Below are 19279 nucleotides of genomic sequence, written 5' to 3' on the forward strand. Positions count from 1 at the left end.
ACACCTTTACTGTTATATATAGCCTAAATAATTCTCTGCTAACCAAATACGTGCAGAGCCAATGCTGGAAAAGTCTGAAGTGTCAAACAAAAACCGCTACAGAAACACTGATGTACTGTGTTCCTCTTTGTGTGTTCTTAATGGCGCTTAAGAAGTTAAAATGACTCAGACTTGAGACAAGCATTTCCAAATAAAGCAATCCTGGAAGAGTGCTATCAGAGGTAATGTTTTATAAGTAACATCACATCTAGCCTGAATCACATCACCTTTTGAAATCTGACTTTTTAAGTGTTTCAGCAAAACGCAAAAACACCTATCTTAAATCAGAAAGGCTGCAAACGGAGCCAAATATCTGCCGTATGATGTCATTTAAAAGATAGTGCAGTTTCTCTTTTGACAGAATTTGGCGGCAGCTTTGGCGATTACTTTGGCTGGGCACACTTCCAATCGCAAAGCCTGTCTCTGCTCTCAACGGCCGCAGTCTTCAGGCTCCATTTCACTGTACATAAATAACATTGAGCTCTACGTGTTGAGCCATTTACGTGCATGGAAACTGAGGAGAAACAGTGCTGTTGATTTTATAGGTCTCTCTACTGCAATACCGAAAGTGTGATCCAGTGTTTTCTACACTAACACTAAATAAAAAAAACAGAAGTCAGCCACAGAAATTCATATCAATCTTTATTGTATTTAGAAATTCACGCATCAAATCTTTATTATTTTTTCCTTTACCATTTACAACAGGGAAGAATGAGAGACAAGCTAAACGTCATGCCTTTCCCAGCAGGCGCGATGCACTACAGGATGGGCTGAAATGCGAGGCAGGGTGGGGCGGGCGGGCGGGCGGGTGGGTGGGGGTGGGGAGGAGCGATACATAAAGTGCTTTTGTCAACAGTTTTCTTCTTTTAATAGAAAAAAGGATCAAAACAAAAGGTTTGAGGGTGGAGGGAGAGGTTCCATGGACGTGACAGCATGAGTGCATGTGAAATACATAGGGAAGTAGGTGACAGGTGGATGAGGAGGAAGAGAGGGCATTTATTTTTTTTGAAAAATAAAAAAAAAAGCGTTCGAATGAAAAAACAAAAGAAAAAAAAGAAAAAAAAAAGAAGAGTGGTCTCAACCCAGGATGAGGCTGGACTTGCCACCGGGTGGGTTTCTTCGGCCGCCCGAGGCAGCATTGGCACCTCCCGATGGGGCAGAGGACTGTGACGTGTCGTGAGCTTGATCGTCTTGCTGCTCCTCCTGATTGTCAGGATAATCTACAGATGCAACGAAAAGACAACATGTTCATCCAAAGCATAAAAACAGGATGATATTTAAGTAACAGTAAAAAAACAAAAACAACAATCCAGAAATCTAAAAAAACTCAAACTGAATACCTTTTGACTTAGAAGTGAAAATGTATAAGCGAATAACCACGAAAGGCAGTAAAAAGTACTCAACACTACTTAATGTTATCCAGTACTGTACTGAAACAGAGTGCTGAAAAATTAAGACTCTCATTGTCCATTAGTGCCTGACCTGCTGTAGAATATGCACACTGAAGAGGACTTTAACTTAAATGTTAAAAACACAGGACAAACTTTTTTTTTAAATTTACACCCAGCTGCTAAATATTCTCTGCTTGACATCAGAGGGAGTGGAGGGTCCATACTGACAACTGCAGTAAGTATAAGTTCATAAGACTTGCGCCACAGATATAGAAGTTACACAGTCACATATTTCCACTGTGTGCAAAACAAAACACTCCAGTCTCCACTTTAGGACTCACTGCTGTCCTGCCCTGCTCTCTGTGAGGGCTGACTCATTTTTTTTGATGAACAAAAACATTAGTACTACACATATATAAACACACTTCAAAACTGCACACACATTCCAATCATATTCAAAAGCAGGACAAACAAGTGCGCTTTGATTTCTAACTGTTCTCGAGATGTGCGGTCAAACCCTCCGTTATCTGAGGAGCCAGCCACTCTCTTACAGACCTGCACCTGGAGGTTAATAAAAAGCTTTTCATATGAAGTGAAGGCTGCCATCAAAGAACAGCTGCTGACGACAGACCACCACGCTACCATGACAGGAGAAAAACCACATCAAAGACATCATGTGTCATGTGATGTTGACTTAGAAAGGGTACACATGTGTACTGCAATGTTGGAAACATACCAAATTATGGTATGTCATCAGTATATGGGACACCACATATATCGGTCACCACGCTCTGATTTTGTAGAGGTAGGAAGGAGAGGAATTACCTTATCTGTTACAGTGTACCATGAAGCTATTCACTGTGTCACTGTATAATCTAAGTCATGCACTGCTGTTTAAACAGAGTAAGAGTGTGACAGAAACATGAAAGTCTTTTTATAAACAGCTGAAGAGTTCAGGATACTCACCATCATTTGCTGGTTCTTGGCCATTCTCCTCCTACAATGAAAACAGGATAAACAGTATCAAATATCTTCACTGAACCAAAGTGACTCTTCACTGAAACATGAAACTATTTTCCCCTGTATTCATATCATCTGAATTCTATTGAGCTTCATTTGTAGTAATACAGAGTTGAAATCATTTGTATTTGTGATAGGTAGGTCATGCCTACATTTATCAATCTGACCACTACCTTTGATAATATCACTGATATCCTGCTTCAGCGTTTATTTATTCTGCTTCTAACTTGCTCATTTAGAAAATTCCAGTCATGTCAGGCACAGAGGACTGGCTCACTCCCAGAATAAAAACTAAACCTCTGCAGGGATTACATGTCAGCGGAGAATTTCTATCAAACAAAATGTTGGGTCCGTTTCAAATAGCTGGATAAAGTCCATCAATCCCCCCGGTGAATTTTCCGCTGTACTGTTTAGAATTATACATAATCTATGGTTGTGTGCCTTTTAGCCTCTAACTGGTCTTGTGGCTCTGTTTTGGAAACAGCCCCTGTCAGATTAAATGAGACCTACGTCTCGTCTCTGGTTCCAGACCAAGGCTGCCCCAGAGTTGTGGATGGTGGTCAGTTCCGGTTGGGGGTTCTTGGGGAAGAGAAGAGGCTGCTGGCACCTCCTTAGTGGGGCAGATGGCTCTCCGCACAGGGTCCCTGCGGCTTCACCAGCTGGGGAACATAATAGACAGACAGACAGAAACAAACTTATTAGTGAGCCTTAAACAATAGCAGTTATTACAGCTGCAATGATTAGTCCATTCAATGATAAATTGATAATTATTAAAAAATTATTAAATTAAAATTAAATTAGTTTTGATGTTTTAAAGTTACTTTTAAGAAAAGCATTTCTAAGTTATCTGGTTCAAGCTACTCCAGATTTGTGATTTCTTTAGTCCTCTGTGACAGTAACAAAACAAGAGATTTTAGGTTGTGTACTGGGCTTTGGGAAATGGTGATCAACATTTTTAGAACAAACAATTTATTGATTAAGTGAGAAAAATAATCAACAGATCAATCAATAATGAAAATAATGATTAGTTGCAGTCCTAGCAGTCATAGTTAAATGAATATTTTTTGTTTTAGGTCAACAGATTATATTGAAGCTAGACAGGAAACAGAAGAGACAAATGACAAAACATGAGTCAGGCTTCAAAGCAGCAGAGTCATACCACATGGACACTAATCCAGTTAGCCACAAAGCCACCGCTACACCCGAAAGTTTCTAACCCGAGCTCACCGCAAGATTCATCTTCTCAGATTTGAGACAAAACACCAGCTTTATGAAGGAATTGGACTGCAATAACATGAGACAAAATCACTGAAAACCAACAGGAAACATCAGCAAATCCGATCGGGCCGCTGCAACAGACACAGAAACGCGATGGAACATTTCCAGGCAGACAACCTGGATGCCAAAACTCACATAACCCTGTAGTTGCTGCACTCTCCTTTAGCAGAAAGGGCATTAAACGGAGTGTTTGGCCCACTGTGGGGATGCAGTGTGTGCTCACAAAAGCCACATAAGGTAACAGCTCTAGCCAAGAGGGCCGTGGAGGGGACAGACTGTCTTTGTCATGAGAGAATAATGGCTGCTGAAGACACACAGGAGTGGCCACTGTTGTTAATGGAGTAAAGTGAATCAGCACTGTTGAGAGCCTCGATGGCTCAACAACAGTTCCTTCATTACTGGCTCCACGTTTCTTGGTCTGATCAATTCTCTGGACAGGAGCAACAAAAAAGCAAATGGAAGAGGATTAAAGTAGACTGATGGACCGGACAGTGATGCATTATGTTATCATCGCTGCAAAACATAACCTTCCACTTAATCTTATAGATCTCCCGGGACCACGATTTAAATGTTTATCACTGACATCACCGATCAACAAGCTGGAAAACAGGAACAGCAATCACCCTGCTGCTGGAGGTGTTGGCTTCCTCTCTGATTTCAGAGAGTTCCTCAAACTGGATAAAAGCTGAACAAACCAACTTTGGAAGCTCTGGTGTCTGAAAACCCAGAAAATCCTGACAAAAACCTGTCAAAGTCTAGGGCTGAAGAAAAATATGCTTTCGTTTCAACATAAACATACTATTAGCATATTTCAATACAATTAAAGCTGAAACAACACACTCAGAACTCTCATTAGAAGGTCTTGGATATCCTAACCAACTATTAGAAGAAATTGCTTGACACATTAACGTACTGCTCTCTTTTTTCCAGTTTGTTCACCCAAATTTACAAAAAGCATTCTCTTCCTTAGCCATGATTATTTTGGGTTTATGTCACCACCCCAATACTATTTAGGTGAGTATAATTTCACTGCTAAAGACAAACATGTAACAGCAACATGTTTTTCAAGAAAATAAAGCCCTGGGTTAGTCTGGATCATCCACAGACCTGGTGTGAAATGTTTTCATTGGAACTACTTTGAATAGAGGAATTACACTGTGTGAAACTGTTCTGTGGATTATTCATCAAGAGATAGAAGTTTGATTTTTTAAATGTCCACACACAACATAAGCTGATTTGAGCAGTCTCTGTGGCCGAGTGGTCTCAGATGCTACTTTAAAAAGGTACCCTGTGAGTTTCTGGAAGGTCTATGGAGCAGTGATTTATTTGTGAGTCTCTGGTTTGTATTGTTCTGCTTGACATGCACACACATGATCCAATGCATAGTGCTGCCAATGGTTTCAAACTATTCCAGTGAGCTACAGGTGCTGTAATGCGCCAGCACAGGAAGAACAGGACTGCGAGCTCATAACAAAAATCTGGATTTTAACAATGTAAGATTTTAAGTGTTTAAAACAAAAACTGGCTTTGCAAATGATTTCTGATGAAGGATAAAAAGGAAGAAAAACATGTTTGTTAGGGATAAGAAAACTCAAAAAAGGCAGCATTAAATGCCATGTTTCTGCTTCAGTCCATGGTAGGACTTTAAGTGCATGTTCCCACCTCTGCCTGTGTTTCCTGTGCCTCTAATTTTGTAGAAAAAATGCAGAAAAGCAAAGTGTGTTCCAAACCGTTAGTTGCAAGAGGCCGTCTTATTATAATAATTATCCACCATACTGTAATGTACTATACTGTAAGACAGTATTTACAACCAAGCAGACATTGTTCTAGACGCTCAGGACATATAAAAGGCATATCTGACCCACTTAAAGGATCTACAAATGGCAGCATGCCAGAGAAAACAGGTCTGTTCATCTGCACTACGAGTTCATAACAAGGCCAGACAACAGATCAGACAATGCTTATTTCACCTGTTATAGTCATAAAACCATGATCATTCAGGCAGATATGAATATCCTCATCCCAGTTGTATCCGTTAGTGGGACGAATGTGAGACGGCTCCCATGAACTTAACCTAAACCCGAGGGAAACAATGCAGGCAGGAAAAGGCTCCGGAGTCAGCAGCTGCTGGCTGTAGATGTCCGGGGCTGAAGTTATGTGTTTAGAATAAAGTTTTCATTTTGCACATAGCCGGAAAATTTGATACAGCATGTAAATGGTTTTCCACTAAGTGTCTGGTGTGAAAACATGTGATTGCTGGCTTGTGAATTACTTTTCAGCCTTGAGCTGAAATGGAATTGTACTGCTGCAAAAGTTGAATTTTCCTCTATACGCACTTTATCAAATCTTGGCGCCTTAACCAAACACTGACAAGCTGGGTAAAAACTCCATTTCCTTTATTACAGGCAGTAAAGCATACTACATACCAAAGAGTAAATTATGTTTGGCTAAAGCTTTACCTATATTAATCTAAACATACCACCAGGTACAACAATATGAGACTATATTCATTTCTCACTTAAGCCTCTATGGCTGTATCTACAGGTCTCTTTTCCCCTGCTGGAAATACAACTTCCCTCATGTCTATACAAGGCCACACATTTAACCAATTGACACATTTTTAACTGACTTATTTCTTTCCATTGAGGGCTGATCCTCATTCCCATTTAACAAAGCCTAGCTTCAAATTACCCTTATCCCAGTACTCCAGGGCCTTTTGGCTACTGCACTGATGGGATGTGCTTTCTGACAACCTAAATGGAAAAAATAATAAAAAAACACCCCAGTTTGTATCTTTTCCTAGCTCAAGAATTCTTAGAAGAATTAATACTGTGGTGCTTTTTGCTTACTTAAGGCTTCTGGTAGTTCAGTCTCCTTTTGCAGAACTGAACTTGCCAACACATAAGACCTTATAAAGTTAGCCCAGCCCTAGTGCAACACTCAAACTGTCAGTGCTTCCTTCTTAATCAACTCAGATCAAAGCTATAGCTTTGATTCATTTGGTACTGATGTCAAATGAGATAGATTTAATTACTGGGTGGGTTGTTCCTCCGATGAGCATGGGGGTCATCAGGTTCTGCAAAGATGCTGGAGGCCATCTTGTTCTTGCGCTGGGGGGTTGTATTGTCATCTGTGCCAAAGCTGAAACTGGAGTCTCCGCCTGGCGGTCGTAGTACCCTGAAGAGCAACAAATGAAGGATTATAATGCAAGTTATTTGACATCCTGTCCACCATAGCCCCATCCTCCTATCTTTAGGTCAAACTAAAACACAAGGCCTCCATGTCACACACCACAGATCAGCTGCACAGTGCAAAAGAGAAAAAAAATCAATAGCTAAATAAACATGAGGACGCCTCAAGCTACTAACAGCCTATACTCCACCCTACCCCTTTCATACACATACCACACACAAAACATACTAGCTACCAGCAAGGTCTCCGCTCTCTAAGCCCCGGCTGTCAGCCTGACAGACAGACAGTCACAATCTCTGCCCTGCAGCTGACTCCAGTCGCATATAATCACAGTTAGCTGGCTGTTAGCTAGCTGTTACCTCTCCTCAGCACAGATTCCTTTGCAATGACACACGCGAGGCTGGTGTCCGTGCCTGGTAGCATTGTCATCCCATTATTAAATTAGTAGATTGAATTCGACGGCCCCTTTTTGGGTCAGCATTACACGGAGGTGAAAAGTCAGAGCTCCGCAGCTAATATAGGTCACCTAATAAATAGACTGTTCCAGCACAATATACTGAGCCAGCATGCAATGATAAACAAAGCCCACCCCAACAACGTCCAACATTCCTTCCACCACAAGCTGAACAAAAGGGACACAATAATGAGCAGGGGAACACTTTTTTCCTTGCAGTGCTCAAGGACAGTTGGGGTGGAAGGCAGAAACTGATGTGGTTGCAGAGCCCCTGCTGGACCCCTCCCTCTTTATTCCAGCAAACTGTCCTCTCTTCAGAGTCCCACAAGCCACCAGCTGACACGCTGAGCAGCTGTCTGAGGGCCAGGCAGATGGAGGCCAAAAAACAACTCGGCTCTCGAGGCGGAACTCGAAAGAAAGCAACGAGGAGAAAAATCCACACAGCGTGGACTAGACTGCTGTGTTTTTTCTCAATCAATTGTTGTATACACACTCGTGTCCGTCTAACTTGGCTGTGACAGTAATGCCTAAACCAGACTTCACCTCCCGGCCAGAGAGGATGAGCTCATGCTTTCCACATGGATTGCAACGGGGAAAGGCTTTTAGCTGCCTGGCAGCAGACCCCACCCTAGAATGAAACTGCAAATAATATCAATATGAAATGGCATTATCTGTTAGAGGCTGGGGGGGCAGCTTCAGGCAGGTGGAGCAGGGGCAGATATAGCTTAGCTCCAGAGCCAAAGATGGCATGTCTGATAAGGCAGGGTGGGAGGCTTTTGATGGCCTACTAAGATTTTACCCTAATTCTGCTCAAGTTGCTGCTAGATTGCTGCTGTACGGATCTCTCTTTGCTCGACCGGCGGCAGAAATGACTTGCAGATCGTAAAAGGGGGCTTTAAGGAGCAAGAGCAAAGAGCTAAGGAAAGATTTACAGGCTTAGCTAGCTCAGAGCCCCCACCCAAGCCCCCGCATCATCCGAAAACAGCTTGCGACTTCAAAACGCTTGATGATTGACCGAGATTTGACATGCTCACTCAGCAAAGACTGATACATAGTACTCTGAATCTGGTTTATATGACCTCAAATCCTTCCCCAGTATTGAGGCAGCAATCATTTCAATGGATTTTCTTTGCATTGTTTTCACTGCAAAAGGGGGAGGAATGCATCCAGACGAGACGCATTACTTACAGGAAATCTAGGACTGCGTGCCTGAAGGATGAGTGGTCCTCTATATGATGTTACCTCATTAAAACTAAAGATTGAACACATATTGTAGGTTAGACGTAGGGAATAGAGCAGACATATATTGAAACCACAAAATGGATATTATCTGAGTTTCCCTAAACTTCAATTCGCCCGATCCGACAATGAAGCAAATGGCTGATAATGACATATGCAGACACAAGTCTAGTCTGGAGGTCTTCCTGAAATCAATCGCATATCTGGACTATAGCTCACGATGTGAACCTTTGATCCTTAAGTAAGAAAAAAATGCTACAAACTCCACATTTAATAGATAAGGTATAACAATACAGAACAGCACATTTCGAAAACAGCAAAGGCGAAGGGTTGTGACTTGAGCTAGAAAAAGTTATTTAGTAGTCGGCCATAGACAGTTGATAGCTTTGTCCATTGCTCAAAACAAGCAAAAAAGAAAAAGAAAAAAAAAAAGATCCGTCAAGGAAGTTATTTTCTTTTACTTTAACTTGCATGCCTAATTATTCAACCAAGCCCAGAGCGGCCAACCTAACTTAATGTAGCTAAAGGCTATATAGTGCATCCGTCACCCAATAAGATTAAGTTAATTAGCAAGACTATGTGACAGTAGCTAAATCCAGAAAAATCCCTCGCTCGCCACCAGCGGGCTAATGGTAGGTAGCAGAAAAGAGGCGTTTGCTAGCTGAGAGGCTTGCCCGCATCCCACTTCTTTTGTTCCTCCGTGAAAGGCTCTCAGCTCCTTTTTTACCTGGAACTGCTTTTAGCGCCAGGTTCCACTCCTTGGAAGGTGGTTGTCGTTGTCATCTTTATGGAGGATTTCGGTGCTTTTGCGGTGAAGAAATAGACAATGAAAAAGTAGTGTAAAAAAAAAAATCTACTCCTTCCTTTTCCTTCCCCGCAGAGATGCGACGGGACGCTGACTCCACCCGACACTGACAAACTTAACCAACACCAGATCCGAGGGTTCTGCGGTGCCAGCCCACGAGACCCAGCCCACCAGCGTTCTGACCGCTCTGATTGGAGAGGACATCATGGAACTGCTCTCTCATTGGATAGAAGCTCAGAGCTCGCGCCTCTCTTGTTGTCGGTGGCAGCTCTCTGCTTCATGTCAGTGATCAGACAGAACAGTCCACATCCTCGAGGACTACTTTCTGTTCATCAGGGGTTGGGGGTGGTTACTTTGGAAATGTAATAGGTTAGAGATTACTAGTTACCTTGTTTAAAATGTCATAAGTAATGTAACTATTTTAATTATACAAATGAAAAAAGCAGAGGCGATTGTAGGATCAGACCTTTAGGGGGGGCTCAGCTCCTAATAAAACTTGTATTAAAAGTCAGAATATGCCCCCCCCCTTCCCCCCTCCAAAAAGGGTCCAAAATCGCCCCTGGATAAAAGTCAAAGTGTCAAGTGACACAGGTTTAATTTGAACTGTGACCATGTACGCCCATGTGTGTTCAAAATAAGGTCCACATCATATTTATTTACAAAATATTAATTTTATATTTTAATAAAAACAGCAACATATGTATTAAATTCATTAAATCTATTAAAAAATGAGGAAAAGAGCCAGTGAAGGTCTTGGGACCAGTATTGTGGGATGTTACTTTTAAAAGTAACTAATTACATTACAAAGTTACTTCCATTAAAAAGTAACTAGTTAGATTACAGCATTACCCTCTGAGAAAAGTAACTCGTTAGAATACTTTTGGGTTAAACTCCTTCGTAATTCCTCATGCATGTTGTTGTAGTCCAGACCTCCTTTAAATATAATGACTGTATCATCATCACACAGCCAAGTCTGGCCCATAATCTGTAAATCTTTACACTAATAACAGGAATAATAGACACAATGTCCCATTTACAGCTCTTTATTATATTAAAGTGGCTTCCAAAACATATGCCCACATACAAGTTATAAAACTAGGCTATAGGCTTTTCATACACATCACTACATCACTGCAACAGGGCAACAGGCACTTGTTACCCGGGCACAACTTACAGTACATGCCACTGTAATGTTCTTGCTCTTATTTCCTCCCATAAAATCTAATTAATGTGAATATCCCATCTGTCCCATCTTGCTTGCCAAGCTGCAGTTCATGCGCAATGATATACATTATGCCCTTCAGACATGTTTTTCAGATAGATATAAAAACTCTACTTTTGAATAATAATAATGTGTATCTGATATGCTTTAATTGCCATGTTAAAAACATTTCCCCCCCTTGTTTCTACAGTTGTAAGGACCTACAAACCTGATTTATTACATTAGAAAGTAGTTCAGAAGCTAATCATGGTCCAATATTTCATTTACTGCGATAATGGAAACTTGAAGCTTTGAGGATGAACTTTACCATGAAGTAGGCAACATCTTGTGTCCAGCAGTTCAACCTCTGAAATGAAATATATTTGCATATTTATAGTTTCTGGCATTTTAGATGAGGGAAGGAGTACATACCATTTTAAAGGAAATGGTAAATATACTTTATTTGTGGAAAAACCAGATCAGACACACATGGCTGATCCAAGCAGTGTTTTTAAATACATGTCTGGAGGGCATCTTTAATGGCATCCACACCTTCTCCCTTATCATTCTGCACACTGAAGCTCAAATATTCAACTGTAGGCACAAGAAAAAAACATATTTGAGTGGAGTGGAACATTAACAAATAAATAGGCAGCAAAATGACTCCTGATTTATGTCCTTGTATATGTCATAGTCAAACACATCTGTTTCATATTATTTCTGCTAAAGAAAAAGGCAAAACAGTCACACTGGACAGCGAGACAAAAATCAGTTTGGAAAGTTTGGAAAAAGACAATAGCTTTATTTTAACAGGCATCTTAATAGACAATACAGATGTTTATCTGAGTGAAACATCTATTCAGGCTTCCCAAAATTTGAAGCTTGGCCTAGTTAAATGGTTGATCAAAACATTTCTCTACACATTCACTAGTATATAAAAATGTATAAAATCAATTTTTTTTTTCAGAAGATCCAAAACCAGAAGACATTTGCAATTTCCAAACTGGTTATACTGTTCACTAATAGCCTGTCCCAAAATAGTACACTCGCTGGACTCTGAACAAGCCCAGGCCAACAACATATGATCAATAAAGTCAGTTTTATTCATTCTTACTCCATCACCAGTCCTATTTGTCCACAACCTTAAAACAAGCCCCTCAAACTGGGAAGGGCAGTCCTTAACATTTACTACAATATAGCATGAATAAACAAAACCTGAACATAAAGTGATCTGGATGTGGTTTATGTACAAAAACAGAAAAGTAACAAGGGAAAGAATGAAAATACTATACAGCAGTTATGTGTAGCAGAGAAATGAACATTTCATCTGCATGGAATTCTGTTGAGACAAAAGGACAAGTTGCAAAGAAGCAGCCGCTGTGTGTGTGTGTGTCACAGGTCAGGAAGGTTGGTTATGTCGAGGAGGAAAGTGGTGATGCATGTGGTTGATTAGATCAGGCCTCCCGTTTGTTGCTGAAACACATCAATTGTATCTTCGTCTTCCATTTCCAACTGTTAGGAGAAAAAAAGATGAAACGTGTCACATGACTTTCAAAAAGCTGGAAGTCCGGCAGAATCTCATATTTTTATAGCCGATTGGTCTGCATTTTGTCTATTAATGTATAAGGAAATGTAATTCAAAGATGATTTGGCAAATAAAAAGTCTATGTAACACAAAAACAAAAAAATATAAAGATATATTAAACAGAGAGTAAACTGACACCAGTACAATTGAAACAAATTTAAGTTTGACCTTTGCATTGGCAAAATGTCAATACTGACTCCAAAACTACACATTGTATTTGGCTGTGATAAGCATAGTCTGCATAGACAGGCTTGCACAGCATTGCAATAATATGAACTATCTCCTCCAGCTATGAATTGTGGCAAGTACTACATACTGACATCTGTCTACAGTGTAAGCTAGAGGACATGCCAACTAAAATCCTGTTTGACGTGTTTCTGACAGGCATCTGTATGCTATATGCTTCACATGACAGCATTTGCTCAACTGCAACAAGACACAGTGCTGCTTTCAAAATGATTGATGTATTGTTTTTGTCTGTTTTAATTTGATTCAAGATTAGTCTTTTGAAAGTTACAGTTTCACAAGAACAAAGTGAGAAGTTAGCCTCTTTACCCCTCATGCTAACTAAAGACTAAGAGCAATGTTTCCATCTGATACTGTACCTGCTGACCAGTGGCACCAATTTATATTACCAAAAATAGTTGCATAGCGAGCAATGAGAAGGGAACTTGTTTATTTTGGAGATACACATACAACAGTGAGGACATCATCAGACTTTGTCCAAGGAAATGATCCAGAGCCTGACAGATTAGTCCTAAGAAGCCACAGCATCTCAGCTCTGGTGGAGGTGTGTGTGGCAGTACAATTTGGCAATACTGAAAGTTTTTTGTATTGTTACAACATTCTCCCACTGAAATGTTGTAACAGTATAACTTTGGTGTCAAGTTTGAAAGAAACAAAAACAAACTTTGTGTTTTTGCCCAGAATTCATAGTAAAGAAGCCCTACTGTGCTTAAGACAGTCAAGAACTAGATAACTTTGTGCAAGGTCTATGAGAACTCTGTCTATTAGATATAAGCTATAGTTAAAGTCCTCCTTTATGAAACCAGCCCCATATGTAGGCCATGTTTCAGCCTACACACATTCCTACTATACACATGCTCATTGTGGGACAATCTTCTGTATATTTAACTTTCTGTCTGCATAATATCTGAGTGCCTGCATGTCCTACAGTAGCATTTATCAAAACTTGTGAAGCATTGGATACATTGTGCGTATACCACAATGATCTCATTCACGACATGACGTATTTAACATAGTCTAGGAGAAGAAAAAAAGAGAATATCAGAAATCTCAAGTACTAAAATAATCTTGCCCATCAAAAGGACATAAAAAGAATGCATGAAATCTGCATACCCTGCTTGATAAGGATGCTTGAGTTGCATCTGCACAAGCCATGAGGCATGTGGAAGCGCATGAGGTATGTTAAGCAACAGGATGCTCAGTGAAAGTATATTTTTAAGGACACTGCTCTTTTCAGCTAAACTCGTCGTTTTAAGATTTCAAACTCACCTGTGATGGCGTGTCTGTCTCATTTATTGGCTGTCCATCAAATCTGAACCTTATTTGCCTCATCGACAGTCCCTGCAGAGAAGAAACACATTAAAAAATCTTTGTAGTAAATCTGAAGTGTGAGCCCTAACTCATTTGTCTACACAAAGACCCCCATTATACCCATCTCTTGCCATAAATCGTTACACAGGCTGTTCTAACCAGGATACTTTTACCAATGCTTTGAACATTTAACAGCCTAACAGAGGCAATTAAGAGCATTTCACACAGAGAAATAGAAAGAGACAACAGTGTGAAGAGAAGGCCTGCGGCTTTAGTGAAGACTGGCCTGTTCATGTCATGTCAGTAGCTCTTACTGCTGTTTAATTGAAAGTGAGAGTCCACAATGATAGTGTATTTTTCTCATGTAAAATTAGATGACTGATGCTAATTTCCTTTCTTTCAGTGACAGAACTGATGGACTGTTTACTATAGCGGGCTGTATAACAATATATGTGTAATTAACATTAATAAACATTTATTTTTATGGCACATTTAAAAAGATTATAAAACTTTAAAGTCAGAAAAATCATAAATGTTTAAACACATTACAGATCAATTAAAAAAACTATAATAATTTGGGCAATACAAAGATTATACATAAACACATCAAATAAGACGCAGAACAAAAAAGACCAAAGGTTGCAAAAATACAATTGACTTTTTTTTCATGAGTTTATACTGTAGTGGAGATTTGTTGTATTTTATCTTCTGTCAGATACATCACGAGCAAAGCAGTTTATTATATGAATAGTATTCAAAAAGCCAAGAAAAGAAGGCTAATTTAAAGCATCTACTGTCTTGTTTAAAAAGGTAAGCCTGCTGAAGTTCAAGGGTCATAGAAAAATAATGAGCTATACTGTCTCTTGCAGTGGACCATGAATAAAAGGAAATGGAAAACATCTGGTTTTCACTGCAGTTTTGAAAATGTGAATAGACAATATTGTCATTTGGTTTCCATTGTTCCAGAGAGCTGAACTCTTATTTGACTTTCAGATAAAGAGAAATGTCAGATTGAAATTTCAATGAAAGATGTGAGATCACATTTGGCCATGAAAGCAACTTTTAGGTATAGATATTTCAAAATGTAGAAGTTATCAAACCTTGGGATTGTAGTTGAAGTCATGCAATCAAGATGACAGAATCAAACTGGCAGTCATCCCAGTCTTAACTCATTTCAATAAGTCAACATTCCTGCATCCAATTATATCAAGCGGCCTGGTGATTGACAACTTCAGGAGCGATTTAGCTCTGCTGACATAAAAGATGAATCATCTTTTGGGATTAACATGTGAAATTAGAGACAGATTAGTAGATAAGCTGATTGGGCGATGATAAAAGAGGTAAATGTGTTTTAACTGTGAGCAGAAGGGGAAAAATGTAGAGTACAGCTAGATCACAGTCAGTGAATGATATATTTTAAAAAGGAAAAATGGCTGACAACATGACCATTATGTATACCATCATCTGACTTTTATTTATTTATCATTTATTTACTTATTCACTTTATTTAATTGAATGGGGCCTCTCTTTGCAGGATCACCACGATCACATTCACACCTGGAAGCTACCTAGTACAACCACAGTCGGACTGGCTGACCACTGAGAAGCTCTAGTGGAGCAGTCAGGGTTAAATAAGTGGTGGTAATAAGGAGGAGCAAATGCTGCTTTTTCACTTTTCCTCACTCTGACTCATCAGGCCGGTCTGGTGATTGAACTGATGACCTTCTCGCTTTTTTAATCTTCTTCCTTCCTTAAAACTTAAACCACTACTGCAAGTTTTGACCTTTGAGCATACTGCAAAGCCTTTGATCATATATATACACACACACACACACACACACACAGTATGATGCATCAACTTTACACAACTACAATAGAAGTAAAGCAAGTCGACTGCAGTTTCACCAATCTTACTGAAACATGATCGTACTATTAAGTGAATAGCAATCAAGTAAAGTCTTCATGTCATATTAAAATCAAGCCTTTCTGACCACATATTTTATGTGGCACAATGAACTTTTACATTGGCCAGACTACTACTTGCTTGTATGATTTAGAAAGCTGTCAAATAAAAGTCACCTTTTGACCGGTCACTGAGTGCATGGGTGATAAGTGTGATAAAGCTGACCATACATACTTTCATCATAGCCTTTTTTTGTCTTCAAATGAGAATAAACATGTGCATACTTCAAAGTTGTTGCTCTGAACCATCAAGTAATTCCAATAATTATTTCCATATGATGTGCAGCGTAACTTAGCAACATAGCTCTTATAAGCCGTGCTCCACACTGTGTATGCAGTTGGACAGAGACTACTCCAGTAAATGTGGTTCTTTGATCAATAGTAAGGCCTAAAAAGGTCTCTGCAATGCCAAAAACATTTCACTCTAGTAGGCTTTCTTTTTTAATTTTTTTTTTTTTTTTAAATGGCAGACATTTTAACATATCATGGCAGGAAAAGCTAAGCTGTGATTAATAGATGAAGTCCATTTGTTCTTGATTCAGCCCTTTCAGGATCAGTGTAAGTAATAACTTTAATAATGGCTTCATTACATTCAGGTGTGCCAGTTCCAGTTTCACTAAACAATGTGAGAGTATTGTGTACATGCAAATTGTCAATGGTGCCAGAGCTCTATTTCACACCTGATTATCACTCACAAAAGTGCAGAAAAATGTGCAACGAGCAATGTGTGACAGTCCTCTGGCATTGCTCACACATGGATCACTAGCATGGCGTCACTTTGATTTGTTAGAGGCATCCAAAGAAACACGATAGAGAATTATTTCATGTCGTAGCTTGCATGCTGCAGATTTGGTGAAACGGGCCCAGGGCTGACTGGCATGGCTGACTGGGACATTTACATGGAAATGCACCATTATTAATGTTATTAGGTGTGCTCTGCATGCAGTGAAATGGCCAATTAAGAGAGCAACAGGAGCTTTGTTAAGAAATTACAAGAGGAAATGATGGCATAAGTTTCCCCAATATGGACATTGATCCTAAAATCCAATAACAGAATAGATGTGTTGCATGCTGGAGGTTTGAGATATCACAGCAGAAAAAGCACAACGTTAATGACAACTGAATTTCATTTCATTTCTTTAGTTTCAGGGTGCTGGTGTCATGCATGCTGGCTCACTGTCAAACTGTTATGACTTACTGGCACGGTTGAATAAAACGGAGGGGCCATCGTTAATGTTATTAATAGCACCTGTCCTGTTCCTGCTATGACAAGTCAAAAAAACGGCTGTGAGAGAGGCCTGTGGTGGAGGTAATTCACCTTTTCATCCTGTCCAAAAAGATTAAAAAGCTAAAAAAGGAGCCAGTTCCTTTTGCAGATTTAATCTCTATTCAGGGAAAGTGTTTTCAGTCTAGGAGACAGCATTACTCCTATCATTTGATATTTTAAAAAACATTGATCAATAACTTATAATCAAAGAAAAACTAAACTAAAACTTGTTCTTTATTCTTAACATTTTTGTTAGGGGTTGAGACTGAGCTACATATCACAACAAGCACACAACTGAGGGTGACACAACTGTTGTCTGTGTGTGGTAAGAATTACAATGCAGCAGTTTTGCTATTTCTAACACCTGTGTTTTAAAAAGGTCTATTCAAATGTAATTACACTCCCCAAACGCCCCTCAATAGCTCTGCACCCTTAAGTTAAGGAAATCATCAGTCAGTGATGGTTGCTGTGTGCTGACAGTGTTTTGCCCACCTGTCTCTCGCAGTAGGCCTTCATGAGTTTGATGAGCGGTGTGTGTCTTTTGATCTTGAACTGTACTACAGATCCATCCTGACCTGCTACCTTCAGGTTTATGTGTTCATTGTTTTCTGTCTTCACTGATTCCTGAAGGACAGAGGCAGAAAGAAAAAAAAAAAAGGTTAGCACGGGAAGTTGATGTTTAAATCAGTTGATTAATCAGGCAGGCTTTTAATATTCACTCTGGTTTTAAAACAGAGCTTCTAACAAACAGAGAGACTGGTTAGAATACAGAACACATAATAATGAATGCTAGCTGCATTTTAATTGTGCACAGTTTGTTTCATCATTGGAGTGACAGCTGTCATTTTATACTCTGACACCCCTGCAGGTCAGAATTATAACAGTAGGACATATGTAAAGTATTTAAACTATTTTAAAGGCTCACGGCTTATATTATTAAACTCTTTTTGTGTAATTATATAAGCTGTGTGCCATAACATTGTTTCAATTGTTTACATATGGCCTAATGTTACAACAAGCTTTGCTGCTGTTTGCACCTTTTCATATTCTAGATTACTAATGTCTTATGTTTCAATTTGTTTTTAATTGTCTTAAATGTTTCTATGCCTCAGGGAGTGCTATCTAAATTTCGTTATATTGTTATCAGACCCTCAATACAGTGACAATAAAGCCACTACTACTACTGAATAACACGAGACACCTGTGTGATGACTGCAAATAAAAACAAAAGCATGTCTTTAAATGGAAAAATAATAACCAAACTGTTAATTAGCTCCCATGATTATAAATGCAACATAAGGGTGGCATATTCACAGTGGTTTCTTAATTATCCATCAAATAGGACGAAACACTCACGCTGTACTTAATATATCATTTCTACATCTTCTGATTCTATGGTATGATTGCATGCAGTGGTTTACATTTCACTTAGTTGAATATGACTTTTTGCTGTACGTGAAACAGAAGCTCTCTGCAGATACTAGTTATCACTGTTTCATCTCATATCATATTCAGTACTTCATTCATGGTCCTGATGATGTCGCTCATAATTAACAACCCCGCCTCTTTCACATGAACGCGCTCGTAACTGGATAGGAAAAGTTGACTCAGCTAGTAGATGGCCAGTTTAGTGATACCTGGACATCGAGCATGGCCAATGTTAAGCTCAGTGAAGCCAGCTCACCTAGAGAGAGCCGGATCAAGTTGAAGTTGCTTAACGTTGCAGGCCCCAGCTGTGAGGGCTCGAGCAGAAAGCGATCTGCGCGCCTGCGGATGCGCGTTCACAAACCTTCCGGTCTCTATCAAAGTAGGTATAACGTTAGCTGGGAGCTGAGCTGTAAACTGCCAACTTAGAGAAGATAAAACAGAAAATGTGGAAATGTAAGTTTGTTCTATGAGCCCCGATGCCACAGACCCGGTGGAACAAACAGGTATTTTTAAAACCGTGTAGTAACGCTCACCTTTGGTTTTTCATCTGCCATGGTCACTCTTTTGGCGCTTCTCTACGCTGCCACACAAAGAATACGAGTACGCGCACGTACTCGTTCCCGTTTAAATTATTTGGGCGAACGTGCGCGGCCACGAGCCCGTGCGCGCTCACTGCACCGCGGCTCTGAATGGCTACATGTAGTCACGTGGAGGAAAGCGGCAGTCTGCACATGTGCGGGAGTCCAAATGCGCGTTACAGTTGCATTTGAGCACACGTGCACGCGCAAAACGACATCGTGCTCTTTGTTGTCAGATTTATTGATGAGCTGTTTGTAATCACAAAAAAATTTGACTGATCAC

The 19279-nt window shown here is 39.8% G+C and overlaps 2 protein-coding genes across 2 annotated transcripts; both read right to left on the reverse strand.

The window, feature by feature from the left end:
- Positions 1-675: 675 nt before the first annotated feature.
- On the reverse strand, positions 676-9537 carry LOC128378788 (jupiter microtubule associated homolog 1-like). The gene is made up of 5 exons (XM_053338380.1): positions 9341-9537; positions 6763-6905; positions 2961-3109; positions 2397-2427; positions 676-1259 (listed from the first exon to the last, which is right to left on the reverse strand). The coding sequence occupies exons 1-5, from the start codon at positions 9394-9396 to the stop codon at positions 1117-1119; spliced, it is 522 nt and encodes a 173-aa protein (XP_053194355.1). The 5' UTR covers positions 9397-9537; the 3' UTR covers positions 676-1116.
- A 1869-nt stretch (positions 9538-11406) lies between these two features.
- LOC128379059 (small ubiquitin-related modifier 2-like) lies at positions 11407-19017 on the reverse strand. The gene is made up of 4 exons (XM_053338671.1): positions 18952-19017; positions 17483-17614; positions 13720-13791; positions 11407-12131 (listed from the first exon to the last, which is right to left on the reverse strand). The coding sequence occupies exons 1-4, from the start codon at positions 18970-18972 to the stop codon at positions 12069-12071; spliced, it is 288 nt and encodes a 95-aa protein (XP_053194646.1). The 5' UTR covers positions 18973-19017; the 3' UTR covers positions 11407-12068.
- Positions 19018-19279: the final 262 nt, after the last annotated feature.

This window comes from Scomber japonicus, chromosome 18 (genome assembly GCF_027409825.1).
Source record: "Scomber japonicus isolate fScoJap1 chromosome 18, fScoJap1.pri, whole genome shotgun sequence".
In the NCBI taxonomy this organism is placed as follows: Eukaryota; Metazoa; Chordata; class Actinopteri; order Scombriformes; family Scombridae; genus Scomber; species Scomber japonicus.